Genomic DNA, 18,423 nt, shown 5'->3' on the forward strand with positions numbered 1-18,423 from the left:
TCTTTTAAGTTCTATAATGGGAAACATATCTGGTGTTTGAGTTAGATGTGCCTCATGCTATACTTCCCAGCTCTTCAATCTATATGTGGCATTGCTACTTTTAAGACCCCTTGTTGGTTTTCTTTCACACTATGACAGTCTAATAATTGGAATTACAAGCAAGAGATAGCTAAAATTACCACCTTAATTCAAAGTTTCCCGAAGTGTATCCCATGAGATTTTATTAAGTTTTGTACATGTATACACCAAGAGTTTCTTGGCCAAATATATTTGGAAAATGATGGATTAAAATTAAATATTTTTTACTAGAAGTCAGATTGTATTGTGAATCTCCAAGAGAAGTTAGTGTCTACATCTTTCTCAGGTTTATTTGACTATAAAAGCTTCCTTCACAGAGCTTTAGGCCTGAGAGAAAAAGCATTGAGTGTGATTATCCCAGTACAGACTGTCACTAACAAAAAGTTGAGTGACAAAGTCAAATATAAGAGCAACAAGAGCTTCCACCTTAGGACAATCCTCCTGTAGCCCTAGTGCTTTGTTACAGTAGTACCTGAGTCCCAGGGAGAAGATCACATAGAAACAGGAAGCAGAAAAACAGATTATGTGCAATGAATCATGGTGAACCATGTGGAAAATTCGGATAATTTTTCATATTACCTTTTCTCTCTTACTCTCCAAAGAAGAGCTCCTTTAAATTAATTATGTCGCCCCCATGAAATTATTATAAAGCAAGGGATCCTGGTTGATTTACAATTCTTAAAGATATCAGAGAAGAATTTAGAAAAATGCCTATTATTATTGCCTCTTCTTGCCTTAAGCCTTAAGAATCACCCACAGTTCTGGAATATTATTATAATTTACTTAAATAGTGGGCAATGAAAGCAAATAGAATTGAAATGGTTGATCATAACAGAAAAGAAGTTTTAAGGAAGACCTTCCCAGAGGCCTTGCCAGATGAATGCCATCATAAGACTAGATTGCAGTATTGAGGTAGAACAAGAGAATGTGTGTAATTCGTCATTCTTAATAATAATTGAATCTTTTACATATGAATTGTGTCCATATCCCATACACAGTTTTCCTGCCCCCTTAACATCCTGTTTTGGCCAAACAATTCTGCTATGAAGTTATTTCTCAGAAAGTTTAAGAAGATATAACCTGTAATTTTAACCTTAAACACTGTATGAATATAATTGGGAAAACTAGTATAGTGAGCTTTAAAATTTGTCAGCAACTCAGTATTCCAATAAACTTTGATACTGAAGGTGGCAACATGAGGTACCTTTGTGGCTCTTATATGGAAAACCCAAATATTTCTAGCACTTTCCTTCAGCACTTCAGCACTGAGAAAGTAATATAGAAAGTTCTAGAAAGAATGAGCAAAACCCCAAACTGCTGAGAATCATGATATAAGTAACTCTGAAGCTAAAATATTGAGTCACTAAATGGCATCATCATCTTATCAACAATGCTTTCTAGGCAATGAGAAGAACATTAGATACAGGGTAAGTGAAGAGGAAAAGAAAGGAGCTGACAGAAAATAAATGTCGCCCTGATATTTAAGGAAACATTCTAGCTGTCGATGAAATAGTTTCTGAGCCTGTTTCTGGACTAGAACACCAAACTAGCTCAAACAGGAAAGTGCTTTGGCATATGCTAACAGAATGTCCCTTCAGCACTGTGACTTGCTGTTCAGTTTAATGGCTCACCTCCCCACCCTGCTGAGGTAATTAAAGTGTTCTAAAGCCCCTTCAGAACTCAAAAAAAAGTTTCTGTTTGCTGGGCAGGTGATAAATCTTCCTGGGCCTGACAGGAATTTAATTACACTTTCTTCATGAAAACACCAGGGATACCCATTACCTGAATCTCTAAAACTAAAGGCTTACAGACCCCCCACAGTTGAAAGGTTATGTACCAATAATAACAAGTTATTCATCATTGAAAAAGGAGGGGCAACCTCCTTCGTGTAGCCAGTTTAAATTAGACTGAAGGAAAGTTGATCTTGGACTTTGGGGAAGGTAAGATAATTTTTTACCACTGCTCAGAAGTAGCCAGTAAGTTTGGCTTCATTAACATCTTATCGAAGATGAAAAAGAAGTTTTTGTTTTTGTTTTTTGTAGACTTCATTGCTCCACTCACTGAAGTGTTACAAGAGTAAAATGGAAGTGAGTATATTGTTGAACTCCTGGATGAGTAGCCAAATTAAAGTCCCACAGAAAATAGGGTACTGATACAACCTCACAGTTTTATGGCTTATTGTAATTAATGTTCAGTTCATTGCTGATTTGGTTAGAAAGAGGAAATTAAAGTGTAGACTTCTGCTGGAAACCAGTGGGAAAGTTTCTTTTGGCCTGCCATTTTCCTACTTCCAGAGCTGTTCATTACAATGTACAGTTACTGTGTCTTCTCTGGCAGTAAATCATCTTACTGGCAGACACCAGAGAGGCACAACTCTGAATCCTCATTTCATAATCTATGGGCCTAATGAGATGCAAGACAAACTAGAGAAACAGAGAAGAATCGCGCAAACCAGACCTCTTTTATTCTGGACCCAGGGCAGAATAATTCAGGACTTTAATTGCACCGAACCCTGAAAGAGAGGGAAATCCTTCCAACTTACTGGGTTTACCATGGACCAGACCTAGCCTCCTACTTCCCCTTGGCCTGGTTGCAGGTTATCATATGTCAGGACTCTTCTACCTGAGCAATCCTTACTTACAAATCTTTTTCTCTAAGATAAACCCCTGACATTTTCTGTATTGTCACTGTATTGCTTGTTTGATCTCTTAACACCTTCTAATTTCCCTCAGCTTAAAAAAAATTTTCACCTGTCCTATTTGTATATCAATCTCCTCTTGCCTCAAAGAGATTTCAAATTTGTTGAAATCTTTGGAAATAACTAATTGTCACAAAACCAGGATTGGGAATCAAATGATCAAATTATAAAGATATTTGTCCCCAGTTTTCCTGAATATGTTTGCACAGATTTCAGTTTATCATTCCATGGTACAAAATAAGATTTTTGAGTGGGCTCAAATGGCTCATACCTAGCACATTGCTGGTAGCCAGGAAAAGTCCTGGGAACTGCTAACTTTGCCGTGTGGTGTTCCTTCATCTCCCCTGCATGTCTGCATGTTTTTGTCTGATTTGAATTTGACTTCTGTGGGATATTTTTGCATGCTATTATTTGAATTTTTTTTTTATGATTTAAACATTGTTTTCCTCCTCTGCATCTGTGTTTTTCTTTTTGTTATTTTGTTTTGTTTTGTTTTCACTAGGCGACCCCCTCCTGCAGTTCCAGGACGACCATCCTAACCCTCATCATTCATCTCCTTTTGTTTCCAACGACATGTCTACCCATGGTATTTAAAAACCTTTGTTTGCACTATATGTCATATGTACATAAAAACTTTTATTTTTGATCTATGTCTATAATAAAAATAAAGTTTATTCTATATAAAAAATGGAATGTGTTTTTGTTTCTTTTTCTAATAAAGAAGACCAAAATTAAAATAAGAGTTTGTTTCACTAAAACCAGGTAAGGTAAAAAATACATAATTTGATTTTTTAAGGAGCTTAAATGTAACAGATTGATTTTAAGTTCTTAAAGCAACATGATTTAATCTGCTCTTTGGTGGATAATAGTAATATGTCATCAATTGATATTTGTGTTCTATAGAAGAATGAAAAAAATGAAAAATTCTGGGTGTCTACAAAGACATAAAAGATTGAATAATTTCGACCTGCTTCCAGGAATCACATTAGTAATTATTATTGCACCAAAATATTTTTTCCTATTTTTGTATTTTTTCTAAACACTCTTGGAGGAAATAAAATATGTTAGATAATGAAAGAAACATATAAACCTGGCCTGAAACATATAAACCTCACAAATTCTATTTGCAAGTTCAGGGAAGAAAACATGTTCAGAATAAAAGGACAACAAGGCAAGGAACTGCCACCTTAAGAAGAAGATTCTTAATGATGTCAGTAAAGTACTAGAAGAATGAAATCTCTGTGTTTGGGAGAAAAGAGAATTAGTTTTATACCTTAATCTTTAATAACTATAATTCCAAAACTGTCATTAACTGGTAATTCCAACTATCATTTTTTAAAAGCATCTCAAAGATTTATCCAAATAAAATGTTTATTAAGGTAATATGATACCTACTACCAAATATGTGGCCTGAAGCCTGCCCAGAGCTTTAATATTTAACTCAGAATTCTCTTTTTTGAACTTTGCATGGCCTAAGTTAGAATTTCAAAATATCCCCTCTCAGATGAGATCACTTTTTGAGTGTGCCTCATTTTAGCATATTAAGATAGAAAACCATACAATGGAACAGTAAAAAATGGTTAATCAGGAATTTGTATTCTATTTACTTCACATCTGACCTAGGCAAAGCCCTTGCAAGGAGAGACATATAGATGATGTGGCAGGAACCCCTACTTCTAAAATGGAGAGCCCTTCACCAATAAAGCTATTTTTCTGGACTATAAAAATTATTTTTTGAGTACCAAGTTCTCCACTAAAAAGCACAAAACTAGTTTTTTCTGAGATTAAAAGTTTCATAGGGCATGTTACATCAATTTTTACTTGTACCCCAGACCCACTGACTACTCGTTAGCATCACCAGTAACTATGAAAAGTTCATAGTGTTCAAAGCAGGGTATCGATATCTTATATATGCCTGAAGGCAACTGAGTTGCTGCAAAAAAATGCACAGCATGCAATCTTTTACCCTTCTCTTCACTTCCAGTCTAGTCTTTTGATTTTTAATCAATATTCCTTATCTGATAGCCTTCTCATGCCAACAGACACAGTGCTCCCAGATTATTTCATACCATCTCCCCAGACAAAAACAGAAGTTGTCAATGGGAAGGTTTACTACAATTCATCTTTTTAAGTACTGATATTTTTCTACTTTGTCATAAACATGGACTTATTTTTATATACAGTGTCACACAGTTTAGATGTTTAAAACTTAAATTGACCTGATAAGCAATGAATGAGAAAGAAAAACTCAAGTCATACCAGAATCAAATTATTCCATACCACATTACTCATTCTCCTCAACAAAGAAATGTGTTCCCTTCTTCACATTTTATAGGAAAGAAAAAAGGAAGAATGATGAGGAAAGGAAGCAGCCTGGAGTAAAAATAAACTGTACTAAGGTTAATATTAATCTATTGTTTACAGTGATTCTGTATTTCATAAATACCCTTCCCTAGCTCTTTCACTCCTGCCCTCAATAGTTGAGACAGAAAGGTACAGTGTTATTCAGAGTTGATTACAACTCAAGGTGGTCCAGGATTAACCAAACTGCTATATCTTCAACAAACATAGAGTTTCTTAAATATTTTCATTCTTTCAGTGATGCATCAAACATTTCTTGAACTCATGTCCTAGTCACTGAGAATACCAGAGAAGTAACAGGATAAAAGTAGCTTACAAAATAGTTAACTAAGCAATTACAAAATAGTTAACTAAGCAATTACAAAATAGTTAACTAAGCAATTACAGTGTCTGTCCAGAGAAAATTGTTACTGACTTCTATGCTGAAGCAGTTATTTGAGTTCTAGAACCAGATTAAACACTTGATCCACACATGCTAACATTCCAGAACATGATGACTGACCTCTGACAAAAAAGAATAGAACTCATTTTCAGCCAATCAGAAACCAACCAAACTTTTCATGCTTAGTAGAATAATATAATACCAGAATAACCACACAAGTGTTGGTTAAGAAGAAGACATGTGTATTGAAACCGTGAGGTGGTCAGTTAACTTTGTTTTGGCTCCTAACTAAAAGGCTTCAGAATCACAAGGTACTTGGTAGTCCTCTAACAGCAGTGAAGTGATCTTGAGCTCCTCAATCTCAGCTAGAAAAACCCAGAACATATAAGAGATGGAGAAAAGAAAACTAAAGGTAAGAAAAAATTTCCAGTAATTTCATCATGGGGTTTCATAGGTAAATAAATATCTTTAAGCATGGGGCCCATAGATATTAAGGGATGTTGCAAAAGACATCCTAGATATATGGAGATACAGCAATGACCTCTGCTGTTTACTTATAGATATGGACATTTTTAATGGGATGGGATGTACTTCACTCCTCTTTTTCACACCATTTGAAAAAATGTACTTGACACATCCATGTTTTATAATTCAGCATTATTTTTGAATTCTAAGAAAATTGCTGTTGGATGCTTTAGTGAGTGTCCCTGAGGTTCTGAAGTAAACTGCCTCCACTATCTGAATAGACACCCGTTTTCTTTTATGCTTAAAAATACTATTGAGTTGCAATATTGCCAATATATTAAGAAGCTCAGACTTGGTGACAAGCTAATGGATGAGTTAAGACCATGGACTGCTACTTCTATGCTCAGTTTTTAATCAAATCATACTGTACAGTACTTTATATCAGGTCCTGATTTTCAGCTTCGGTTCATGTCTTCAAGGAACTTCATGAAATGTGAGCCATTTCCTGCACAAGTACAGAGAAGAGAAAGCCATAGTAATCCCAAGGAAACCAAAGAGGCTTAAGGATACTCAAGGCAGTAACCAAGAATTCACTGAAGTGAGTTCTGCAAGAGTACCCATCTCTCAGAACAGCTGCTAACAAAGTATATTTAAGCTCTGTGTAACACTACCGAAAAGTTACTCAGGCTCTTAAGCAGGGATCCTTAACCTTTTTTGTTCCACGGACCCTTTTGCCAGTCAGGTGAAAACCACAGACCCCTTACTAAGTCCACACTATACTGTGTATTATTTAATAAATACATCACACCCATGCCAACACATCTACACAAGAATAATGATATTTGAATTTCAATTCAGGCTCACGGATCCCTGGTTAAGAAATCCTGTTCATTTTTTAAAAGATTTTTTTCCCCTCCCCCGCACCCCTGCCCCAGTTGTCTGTTCTCTGTGTCCATTCTCTGTGTCGGCTTCTATTTTTGTTAGTGGCACGGGAATCTGTGTCTCTTTTAGTTGTGCCATCTTACTGTGTTAGTTCTCCGTATGTGCGGCACCATTCCTGGGCAGGCTGTACTTTCTTTCGTGCTGGGCAGCTCTTTTTATGGGGCACACTCCTTGTGCGTGGGGCTCCCCTATCCGGGGGACACCCCTGCATGGCAGGGCACTCCTTGCACACATCAGCGCTGCGTGTGGGCCAGCTCCACACGGGTCAAGGAGGCCTGGGGTTTGAACCACGGACTTCCCATGTGGTAGGCTGACACTCTATCTGCTGAGCCAAGTCCACTTCCCTAGAACCCCTATTCTTAAGGGCTGATTTTTCCTCTGGTTTTCATCTTCATGGGTACATTTCAGAAGGCAAGGGAAAGCAAGATAGAACCAAGAAAACAGTTCCTTCTGCCTGCCTTCTTTTTCTCTTTCAAAGACAAAAATACTTTCAGCTACATACATGAAAGTTGCTTTGGGCCTAAAGAACTGTGTTTTGCAATTTAAAAAGAATGGGATGTCTCAAATGTTACTTGGACCCCATACAAGGCCACAGGACCATCTTGGAGTGGTGAACAGTGATCCAGCCCAAGCTTGGGAAAGCAGAAGCAGCTCCTCTGATCCAGCTTTTATAGGGGCCCGAGGGGCAGTTGTTATCTTGACTCTGATATTAGTAAAAATAAATCTGTCCCATAATCACAACAGCATTATGGTCAAAGGATTGTAGAACTAGTCTGTTTAGGGCAGAAAAAAACTGGTCCTAGGTGTCATTTGAACCCAGGTGCCCAACTGAGGTCAGTTCGTAACCTAAAAGGCCATTGGCCTTTCTAAGTTACTTCCTCTGGCACTTGTATCTCCACAGATGGGCATGAGGAGGCACTGGCAGGATGGTATGGCTAGGCCCATGGTGCTGAGAAAATTTTGGGCATTTGGAAAATGGATGCTTCCTAACTTCCCTACTTCTGGGGAATCCTCTCATTAGTCACAGTAAAGTACCTGGGAGGAAAACAAAACAAAACAAAAAAAAACCATCAACATCACTGGCATCTGGGAATTGGAAAAGAAAAAGAAAACCAAAAGTATTAATATTTGCACAGTAGCTGTTTCTACTCTTCCTGTCCACCCGTAGCTAAGCTCTCCTGAGCCCTCTGCCAGTGGTCAGTGGAGTGTTCCTCCTCAGACCTCACCTTCCACAGGAACTTGGGCCTGTCTTTAACTAGGTCAGGTCAAACCCTGGCTCTCACCTCAGTGCTGATCACTTTGCCAAACTTTCTAGAATACAATAAATGACACTGACCTAACGTTGGGAGTTTGTGCAGTTCTCAACAAGTTTATGTATTATCCCCTGAGAGCTCTTGTCAAATGTACACTACCCAGAGAATTACACAGTAATCCCATTAGCAAAAGATAATATGTCCATGGTATGAGGAGGCCTGCACACTCCCCCACAGCTCCTTCAAGGTGAAGAGTGGCCCCGGAAACCCTCCCTATCCACCCTCACTTCTCACCTCCACCTTGAACGCCTTGAACGCACTGGAACTATTAATCTTTTGTGATGTCAGGCATCACACAAACCCCTAGACTGCTAGATTGCCCTCATGCCCATTCCATCCCTTGTTCCATTCCTCGCCAACTTTTGAAACCCTTTCACTCTGCCCTCTATAATTCATTGCCCATGATTGGCAAAATTCCCTGTATCTTCAAATGGTTCCCTGGATATTTCCTTCACCTTCTTGCTCTAATAAAACCAAATTCTCCCCTAAGGGCACTGCTTCTCCTACAGCCTTGTCAAAAGGTAGAGTTTGTCTCCCACAGCCTCATACTGATGAGCCTGAAGTAGAGTTGGCATTCTTGTTCCTCATTTTTTCATTTTTCATTTTAGACCAAACTTCCTCCCTCCTCCCTAAACCCCCCAGCTTTGAACCTCATGGCATCAGATTATAGCATATACTACCTCTTATCTACCAACCTCCAGTTCATTTGCCCTTCTTTCCCAATTATGTTGGTTCCTGCTTCTGTCACTTTCTCCAGTGCCACTCCTGTCTTAATTCTTGAGGATTTCCACATACCTACCATGTAGGTAATTCTCCCTACCTCTTTCCTCACCCAGCCTCTCATTTTGTTGGATTTCACTCCCTCAATGATCTTGTCCTGCACAAAACTCAGCTACTTTCCCAGTTATAACCCATCACTCCCCCTTTTTTTCCTCCCCCATCTTCATCCTCAGTCTATTAACTTGCCTCCTACTTCACTGAAAAAAATTGAGGCAATCAGAAAAGAACTTCCAAAGCTTCCCAGCATCCCAGCTACCTACTTATCAGCATTTGTATCCATCTACTCTGCCTTCCAACTTGTTCCACAGATCAACTATCCCTGCTCATTTAAAACCAATTCCTGCACTTCTCCTCTGTATCCCAGTTCCACTCGCCTACTTGAGAATATTGCTCCAGTAATTCTCCCCTCACACATCAATTTTTACTTATTGTTTCATTTCTATCAGCATACAAACATGCTATCATTTCTCCCATCTTAAACATTTCTTGTCCTTACTTTCACTTTCATTTTCTCTATTTTCTGGCACCCCTTTGAAGCAAAATTTCCAAAAATTTGTCCGCACCTCCTGCCTTCTCCTATTATCTCTTAAATGCACTCCAAATAGGTTTTTACTCACACCACTCCATCAAAAAACTGTTGTTTTCAAGGACACTAATGAGCTTATTACTAAATCTATTAGTCAATCCCCAGTCCTTATCTTACTTGATTTATCAGAATTTGATACAGCTGATCATCCCTCCACCCTGAGACATGTTCAGCACTAAACTCTCTTGGTTTTCCTTTTGTGCTTTTCCAGTCTTTTTGCTTGTTCTTCTCCAACCTTTTTATTTGGTGTTCTTGGTCCTCTTATCTATCTATACCCACTACCTTGGCAATCTTATCCAGTCCCATAGCTTTAAATACCATTTATATACTAAGTCCCAAATTTACATCTCCATTGTATACATTTCTGCCAATTTCTGGACTTACATCTCTTAACTCCTTACTCAAATTTCTGCCTGGATATCTAGAAGACATTTCAAACTCAGCACACCCCAAACTGAACTCCTTATCTTCCTCAAAAAAATCTCTACCCATAACCTCCCCCCCCCAATCTTGATTGATGGCATCTCCATTATTCCAGTTGCTTGAGCCACTTTTTTGTTCACAACTCTTCTTTCTTTAACACCCCACATCTAATACATCAGGACGCCCTATTGACTCTACCTTCAAATTATATCCAGGTGACTTTTTTCACCACTTCCTTTGCTATCACCCTCTTCTGAGCCACCATCATCTGTTGCTTGGATTACCGAGCCAGCCTTCTAATGCTTCTTACTACATCTACTCTTGCCCCACAGCAACCAGAATGAACTTTTCAAAATGTACACCAGATTATGTTCCTCTTTTACCCAAGACCCTCCCAATGGCTCCCATATTAATCAGAGTAAAGGCCAAAGTCCTTTCAACAGCCTACAGTGTCCTACGGAATCTAGTGTCCACATTACCTAACTTCATCTTCCATCTCCTGGATTATACCACTTCACCTACTCTTTGCTATTCCCCAACATGACGTTTTTTCCCGCCTTACTGCCTTTGTAGCAGTTGTTCCCTTTGCCTACAATGCTCTTCCCTAGCATGTGTGGATTATTCCTCCATCTCCTTCAAGTCTTTAGTTAACTGCTACCTTTTTCATGGACCTCCCATGACCCCCTCATTTAATATCATTCTACTTTTCTTTTTTTCTGTAACACTTATTACCTAGTATTCAAGGCAATTTACTTATCATGTTTATTGTCTGTATCCCCCTAACCTCTACTAGTACTACAATAAGGATCTTTTTCTATTGTATTAATAGATATATCCCAAACCCACAGAATAATGTCTGTCATATAGTAAGTGTTCAATAAGTACTTATTGAATGAATAAATTCCTGAGGCCAAACATCATAAAATGTGAATGAACGGTAAAAAATGAGTAGAGGTAGGCCTAAGAGGACACTAAATATTTTGTTGTATGTTGGGGAAAACGAGTAAAGGATAGAGGGGATGATGAGAGATTTGACAAAGAATTAAAAGCAACTGCCTATCAGTTAGCTTTTAGTCCTGGATGCAGTACAGCTGTCAGGAAAGCAAAGTATCAGTCTAAAATGGCAATAAAACATTAGTTATAACAAAATTCCTGACCCCTCTGAGTCTCAGTCTCCTCAACTGTAAAATGGAAATAATATCTGTCCTACAGGATTGTTATGAGAAGTATACATAAAGCACTTAACACAGTGAACGGTACACAGAGGATGCTCAAAAATCTAGCTATTATTCTTCAGATTCAAGTGTGCTATTTTCTTTCTGAATTTATGGTGATCTCAGGCAGTGTAGTTATTTCCAAAACCACAATTCAGCAAGAATTTCAAATCTCTTACTGAATTTCACTATTAAAAAAAATATATAAAAAGCTTCCACAAGATGGCACTACGTCCCAGCCTGTTTGCCTATGTGGGCTTGAAGTATTGTATAATTGTGTGGCTGATGCCCTCTGCTGGTTTCTGTTTTCCTTGTCCTTAAATTTATGGCTCAGAAATTGTAAGTGATGATTCCATATGCCTCCTTAAATATGCTCAGTATGAATTCTTAAACTCGCAATTTAAGCTGGCTGACTAAAGGGTTTCTCAAACGTTTACAGTACTGACATAAGCATAACACTGACATTGATATGGTCACAACAGAGCCACCATGCATGAGGCGCACATGCTAGCTACTTGGAATATCTGTAATATATAAGCTACCTTCCTACTCTACCACAGTATCCCTGCTCGTCTAAAGCCAGTCCCTTCACTTGTGCACATGATTACATCTCCTCTCCCCTACACACGTCTGAGCTACTCTCAGATCCTTGCATAGTCTTCTAGCTACATGCCATCATCTGTCAACTGCATCATGGCACAAATAAAGCAGAGCTGCCACCTTATAGCACCACTTCTCCTCAAATCCCTTCCATCCCAACTACAATCCATTTTGGAGAAATGGGCAAATCCACCTCCCCATTCCTCTCTTCTTGCTCTCACTTGCCACCATGACCACCCAGCTTACCATATAGGTAACAGAGCAAGGGGGGAGGGGAGCACAGCAGAGAAAGTTTCTAGGTCAGCAAATATTTGACATATTAGGGTTTTAATTCCAATACTACTGTAACCCTTTCCCTTCCCTTGCCCCTATCCCACCCCAACCACACACACATTCTCTTGAAATCTAAATCATTAGTATTTTACTTGTACCCTTTAACTGTGGTTTAAAGAGACTGAGTGAACCACTGAACAGAAATGATGAGTCAATTTTCCAGTAATCATCACATTAGGTCATACCAATCATTAACTAGGCCTGAATTCCTGTGCCAGCAGCAACCCAAGGAAGCATGCCATGGCGGGCCTCACTATCCTTCATAATTGCAACACTGAAGGATTAGGGATTTCTTAACATTTTCTCACAAGTCTTTTTTATTTGCAATTTTTCCAAAATCTTTTTGGAATCCATTTGTATTCCTGGCCTGTGCAACTTCTTGGGAGTTACTATAAAAATTATATTTTCACTTGTCTTAAACTTACCCTACTCAAATTTCAAAGGGGGTCTTCTCCTAAGAAGTCATGATTTATGAATAAGTCAATGTTCACCTTCACTTTTATGGGCAGTGAATACATCTCCTTTGAACCTTCCTCCCAGGCTCTAAGGTTCTATTCTCTAATCCATTTTTATAGGGGAATCTCCTTTCCCTTTGTTTCCTATGGTTATTCTTCTGTCACCCACTTCAAAATCTACTATAACCTGGTTGTGGGGCAACCAATTCTGTACAAAGAATTCCAAGTACAAAGACACTAGGTTCTTTTTAGATCTCACTACTTTTCTAAAATTTTCCCGGAATCTTAAGTAACATCCTCCAGAAGTGCATAATTCAAAGTACTAAGCACTCTCAAGCCTCATGCCCTATGCACAGTGGCATACGTTGACTCAGATTAGAATATCCTTCTCCCCACAGCCACCTACATTTTTATACTTGAATTAAATCTCTTCCCCACCCCTAAGCCTCACACCCACACACAATTCACCATCCCCTGCCAACTCCACAGTGCACTTCTACAAACACTAAAATGCAGAGTCAGAACTTGGGTAACTCCAAACACTAGTCTGGCAGGAAAGAGCTGAAAATGACAGCACAGACATATTAAAGCATCCCACTAAGGAAATATTTTTGAAAGTGGTTCAGATGTGGGGAACTTTCTGCTCACTCCCATGCATATGGCTGCTATGCGAGTTCTCTAAAGAGTTGGTCAGAAATTCATTAAAGTAAGGAAAATGTGTTACAAAAAAAACACACACAATTTTATACAACTCCGTACCACCTTCAACCACCATCTGACCCTATTCCACATGTGGACTCTAATAATGTGAGCCAGTTCTGGCCACTCTTGAGACATGAAAAGGCCAAGGCTGACACTGCCAGTAGTGGGATAATTTGGGTTCCATCAGTCTCTGAGACCCTTCTCCCTCCATTGGCCAATGTCCTTGTGTATGTGAAAGTAGTCTAATTTACCTTAGTCAGGGAAAACCACCATTTTTATCATGAAATGTAACATTTACCTACCTAAATTCAAATCAGACAAAAAAGTGATGTGAGATGGCTGCTGAAGACTAGTGCAAACTCCTGTCCAAGACATTTTTGAGAAACCTATTCAGAGATATAGAAAACACAACTTCTTAGTACTACTGCCCTGATGAAATTTCTGATTTCAACCAATTTCTAGTCAGAAAGGGGCAGTCCAGAACTTGCCCCAAATGAATTGCCTCATGAGGGACCAACTATATTCTGGGAAGTACCCAATACATTTTGCACCTTGTCTCTGCCCTCTCCGTCTTCCTACATACCAACATAATAGCTAACACTAATTTAATCCTGTGTGTCATTCTTCAAAGCACTTTGTACCTATTATCTCATCATCACAGTCCTAGAGGTATATCTATTATTCCCATTTACAGATGAAAGAACTGAGGCATAGAGCAGTTTAAGTAACTGGCTCAAGATCCTTAGTCAAGCTGGATGTTTCCCCATTGCCTACAGCATACAGCCCAAATTCTTGAGTATGCCTAACTGTTACTCAAACTTCCTGTTCCAACTTTATCCAAATAACTGTAAATTCCTATCAAATGTATTTTTCCCCATCTTTGTACCTGTGCTAAAAAGGCATTGGACAGCAGTAGTCACATTTTTCAGGCAAATGTGGTTTTTCGCATGCACCGGGGTGCCTTTTATTTAAACTTGAGATGTAATTTTCAAGCCAGATTCCACATTAAAAACTAGATTTGCAGCTAGTAGAATTTCATTTAGAATTTTATTTGGAATTCCAAAGATTTGAAACTAGGGTCAAATTCTGAACAGAAATGATTCGCTACAGCAGAGTGGCAGTTGTCATTATACAGAGCATGCTCTCTCCAGTTTTCCATAGTACTTTTAGTCACACAAAGCCAGCCACCTTCATTTGCTCATATTATTGGCCTAGCTTTGCCCTAAAACTACCATCTTTTGCCTATTTAAATCCCACCTATCCTCCAAGACTAAGCTCAAATGCCTACTTCAGCTCCTTTGACTTCTCGCAGCATTTTCCTTGGGCATTAGGACACATCCCTCTCTCCCTTGTAGTGGGCTGTATACAAGCTTGTCTCCACTATACCATAAGCAGCCGGGTGTAGTGCCTTTATCTTGTTCATCTTTGTATTACCCCACAACAGCACTTTAGCCTAATGGCTGATATAGCAATGTCTCCAACAAAAGTCCGCTAAAATATATCTATAGATATACACAAAAATAATCAGAAACCTCGAGTTAATGTTAAGTGACCAACTATGCGATCTTGAGCAAATAAACTGGAAACAGCATCCATAGTTCTAGGATGTTCTAGATACAGAATGGTACCTGCACTGCTGCTAAAAAAAGGTAAAGAGAAGTGATTTTATACATACACTTTTATTCTCTCTTTACTCTTCATGCCCCTTTTGCCTTCTACTTTCAGAAAAATCATGAGACAACTTGATTGATGTGTTGTTATTTTTTTAATAAATAGAAACCACATCACTTCATTTGTTACAGCGAATAAAAAGCAATAATTCAAGAGCGCCCCCCCAAAGCTTTGTTATCCACAAAATAACAAGGATAAGGACCTTTACCACCCAAGATTTTTGCTAAATTTCTCTTTTGATCTCTGCTCTCCCACCCACATCAGCATGCTACTTCCAGAGTGGAACTCTGCCTTCTGATATTATTCTAGTTGGGAGGCTAGTCTATCAGCTTGCCTTAATTATGAAGTCTGGAAGTTCCTAATTCAGCTGAGGAACCTGGACAAGTCTTCTTTGATTTCAGCCTCATCCCAAGGCCCATGAATGTTTTCTTTAAAAAGTTGCAGGCGAATGAGGTAGAAAGGGCAGAGACATGAGATGGAAACCAGCAGAAGGGCAAAGAGTATGGCTCCCACACCACTAATGGAAAGCAGGCCTCCCAAGGCTGAAAATGCAAAAAGGAGTGTGACCCCCACATAGCTGCGGGGAGTACATGCCTTCAGTTTCTTCTGCAACATGGGCCACAAAGCAAAAATCTGGATGGCAAATGTCACCATGATGAAGGCATGCAGGGACCGGGGCAGGCGTGAGGCCAGGCAAACAGAGGCAAAGATGGCCATGTTCAAAGACAGTGTGCTGGATACAATGGCAGCATTGGCACCGTAGTCGAAGAAAATGAGGTGACCTAACAGCATGAAAACTGACATAGCATAGATGGTGTCAGTACTGACAGATTCTGTCAGGGTCTTCAGCACTGGTGAAAATCCATACGTAAAAGTAATGAAGACTAGGGCACTCTTCAGGTCAGCCCACCGGGTCCGCCCACTCTTCTTCCTCCCTTCACCTCCATCAATGAGATCAAACAAAACATAGCCAATCAGTGAAGAAGCCAGGCCAGTCCCAAAAAGCCAGTGAGGAGCCAGAAGACCCTCGTCCATATACCACCAGATAACCACAAAAACACAGACACTGCACAGCTGCTGTATCACCACACTGGACTCAAACACCACAGCCCAATATTGGTACTTCCGGGCATAGATGTTTTTCCGGAGTTCTTCCAGAAACCGCCGGTCCACGTAGTTATCAGGGAAGGGTTGTCGTTCATACAAGACCTTCTGCCACCTGGCCTCCTTGGTGTTAGCAACTGGTTGGTCACACATTATCCTTCTCCTCAAACTCAGGCCAGTTCAATCTCCCTCGCAGAAGTCCATGTGGTTCGTTTCTTTATGAAGCTTTGAAATAAGACCTCTCTGGAAATTCCATGCTGTGCTGTGGTTGATATTCTACCAACCTTCCCTTGCTTTCAAAGGCAGCAACCCAGACTAGGCTTGTAACAGATGAGTTTGTTCTCTGAGACGGGACAATACAGCCAAGTTCCTAGAAAAAGAGAGACTATGAACCTACGAAAGTTGTTAAAGGCCAAGGATAAGCCTGACTTAAAATCAAACCAACTCAGTCCACTAGAAGTCTGAACAAAATACATGTGGTGGCCATCTCATAATTATGGGCATTAAAACAGTATTTCAGATTTTTAAATTATAATCCTTTGAATAATATTAATATTGTTAGTTACTACTGAGTGCCCTACTATGCACTAGGTGTCTTACCTTCTTTTATTTAATCTTGACCACCTTCCAAGTTAATATTAGCCCTACTACTAGTTAAAAAACAAACAAAAACACCTGAGATTACAATTGCTTAAGTAATTTTAGCCCAAGGTAACAGAGTGGTAAACAGTGGAGCCAGAATCCAAACCAAAGTCTGATCCTAAAGCCTGTGCCTTTGTTTAAACCAGTTCCTAACTGGTGGTTCACATATTTCTGAGGTCTATGGCTGGGTTGCCTATATATGCAGTTCGTGGTTATTTCTAGGGATAGGGTCTATAACTTTTAGTGGGTTCTCAGAGGCATCCGTTATTTAAAAAACAAAAAAATTACAAAGTTACCGGTCTGAAAGCAACAGTAAACTGCACAATACAAAAAGGTACAGCTCTACGGTTTATTTAGACAAAACCAAACACTCAAAGAAACTAACTAAAAGCTCTGAACTCATTAACTGCGCTTAACATCCTTTAAAAAGTTATCCTACTTATAACCGCGAAAACTCTTGTGAGCGTCGAAGATGATAATCACCCCTTTTTCACAACGGGAAAACGGAGAGTCAGAAATACCAAGGTCATCCAGCACATCTGCGAAGAAAATTCTTATTGCCCGATCTTTATTTCTTCCAAGGAGACACGGTAGGTTTTGCTTCACAAGCCAGACACCCTGGGAGTTCCCCGCCCCCAATGCAGCGGAGACCCTATCCCGGGCATCCTCCCCACCGCCGCCGGGGCTGGAGGGTGAGCTGCTCCGAAAAGGGCAACGCCCGTCCGCAGGGTCGGGGAAAGGACTGGGGCGGGGGTAGGGTGTCCCCAGGGGCGCCCTACCGACCCTCCCAGGCCTCCCCCGCCCGCCGCCGCCCCTCACCCAGCCTTGAGCCTGCGGGGGGATGGCGGAGGAGACGGGGCCCGGAAATACTGACGCCCACTCAGAACCCACCTGCCCGCGAGTTCTTAAGGGTGCGCGGCCAGGGGAGGGCGGCCGCCCGCCTCCTTCCCCATCCGGGGCGCCGGGGTCGCGGTAGTGTCCGAGCACTTCCGGGTCCACCATAACCTCCGCGGTAAGAGCGTCCTTTCCCCGCCGGGAGGGCCCGCGAGGGCGCTGCTGCCCCCTGCTGGCTGCTCGGAGGACCTCCCGGCTACTGTCCCAGGGGCCCGCCGAAAGCGGAAAGCTAGCTGGGAGCCTGAGAAAGTAAATCCCCAACACTAAGTGGATATGACATCGAAAAACTGAGTAAGGAAGGAAAGAGAAGGACAGAGGCTAGGCTGATACAAGGGAGATAACGGCTATTTTTATTGAGCTCCTATTAAGTCATGCCCTAAGCTGGCGACTTCCACACCTCCATGAGTTCATTCGACAAATATTCACGTAGCACCTACAAGTATCAAGCACTGTTTTAGGTGCTCATGATACAGCAGTGAAGGAAACAGAATATATCCCTCGATCTCGTAGGGCTTTCTCTGTAGTGCACTGATCTTTAATATCATCCCTCTTTCAAAGAGGACTTGGAGGCTCAGAGAAGTTGTGATTTGTCCAAGGTGATGCAGCTGGAAAGTGGATAAACTGAGATTAATACCTGGTTCTCAATAGTTTCAAAATCTGGTTCTTTCACCGGCTGAAGGTGGAGGACCCTGTGGCTGCAAACATAACTAGAGGCATGAGACAGGAGATAGCTAATATTCATTTGAGTTCATAGAAATATTAGAAAATTCATAAACAGAC

General features: G+C 40.2%; 3 protein-coding genes across 8 annotated transcripts in view; 2 read left to right on the plus strand and 1 right to left on the minus strand.

The window, feature by feature from the left end:
- Positions 1 to 3,464, plus strand: part of DNM3 (dynamin 3) — a 693,285-nt gene extending 689,821 nt beyond the window's left edge. For 3 of the 4 annotated variants that reach the window (XM_058310137.2, XM_058310140.2, XM_058310138.2), the window contains one exon: positions 3,279 to 3,464. In XM_058310137.2, the coding sequence (XP_058166120.1) occupies positions 3,279 to 3,315 (37 nt within the window). In that variant the 3' untranslated portion in view covers positions 3,316 to 3,464. Of the gene's footprint in view, positions 1 to 2,120; positions 2,166 to 3,278 lie in introns of all 4 variants that reach the window. The other variant, XM_071207576.1, reaches the window with a different exon arrangement.
- Positions 3,465 to 5,910: 2,446 nt separating this feature from the next.
- C13H1orf105 (chromosome 13 C1orf105 homolog) overlaps positions 5,911 to 18,423 on the plus strand; it is a 47,261-nt gene continuing 34,748 nt past the window's right edge. The window contains exons 1-2 of the mRNA XM_058309314.1: positions 5,911 to 5,931; positions 6,499 to 6,582. Coding sequence (XP_058165297.1) covers positions 5,911 to 5,931; positions 6,499 to 6,582 — 105 coding nt within the window. The remainder of the gene's footprint in view (positions 5,932 to 6,498; positions 6,583 to 18,423) is intronic.
- Positions 15,079 to 17,768, minus strand: PIGC (phosphatidylinositol glycan anchor biosynthesis class C). Of its 3 annotated transcripts, none has more exons than XM_004466840.3 (2): positions 17,641 to 17,768; positions 15,079 to 16,477 (listed from the first exon to the last, which is right to left on the minus strand). In XM_004466840.3, exon 2 carries the CDS (start codon positions 16,258 to 16,260, stop codon positions 15,367 to 15,369), a length of 894 nt encoding a protein of 297 aa, XP_004466897.1. In that variant the 5' UTR covers positions 16,261 to 16,477; positions 17,641 to 17,768; the 3' UTR covers positions 15,079 to 15,366. The 3 variants fall into 3 exon arrangements, with proteins under 3 accessions (XP_004466897.1, XP_004466895.1, XP_004466896.1); XM_004466838.3 differs by having other exon boundaries at positions 17,233 to 17,696; XM_004466839.4 differs by lacking the exon at positions 17,641 to 17,768 and adding an exon at positions 17,271 to 17,568.

Source organism: Dasypus novemcinctus, chromosome 13 (genome assembly GCF_030445035.2).
Source record: "Dasypus novemcinctus isolate mDasNov1 chromosome 13, mDasNov1.1.hap2, whole genome shotgun sequence".
In the NCBI taxonomy this organism is placed as follows: domain Eukaryota; kingdom Metazoa; phylum Chordata; class Mammalia; order Cingulata; family Dasypodidae; genus Dasypus; species Dasypus novemcinctus.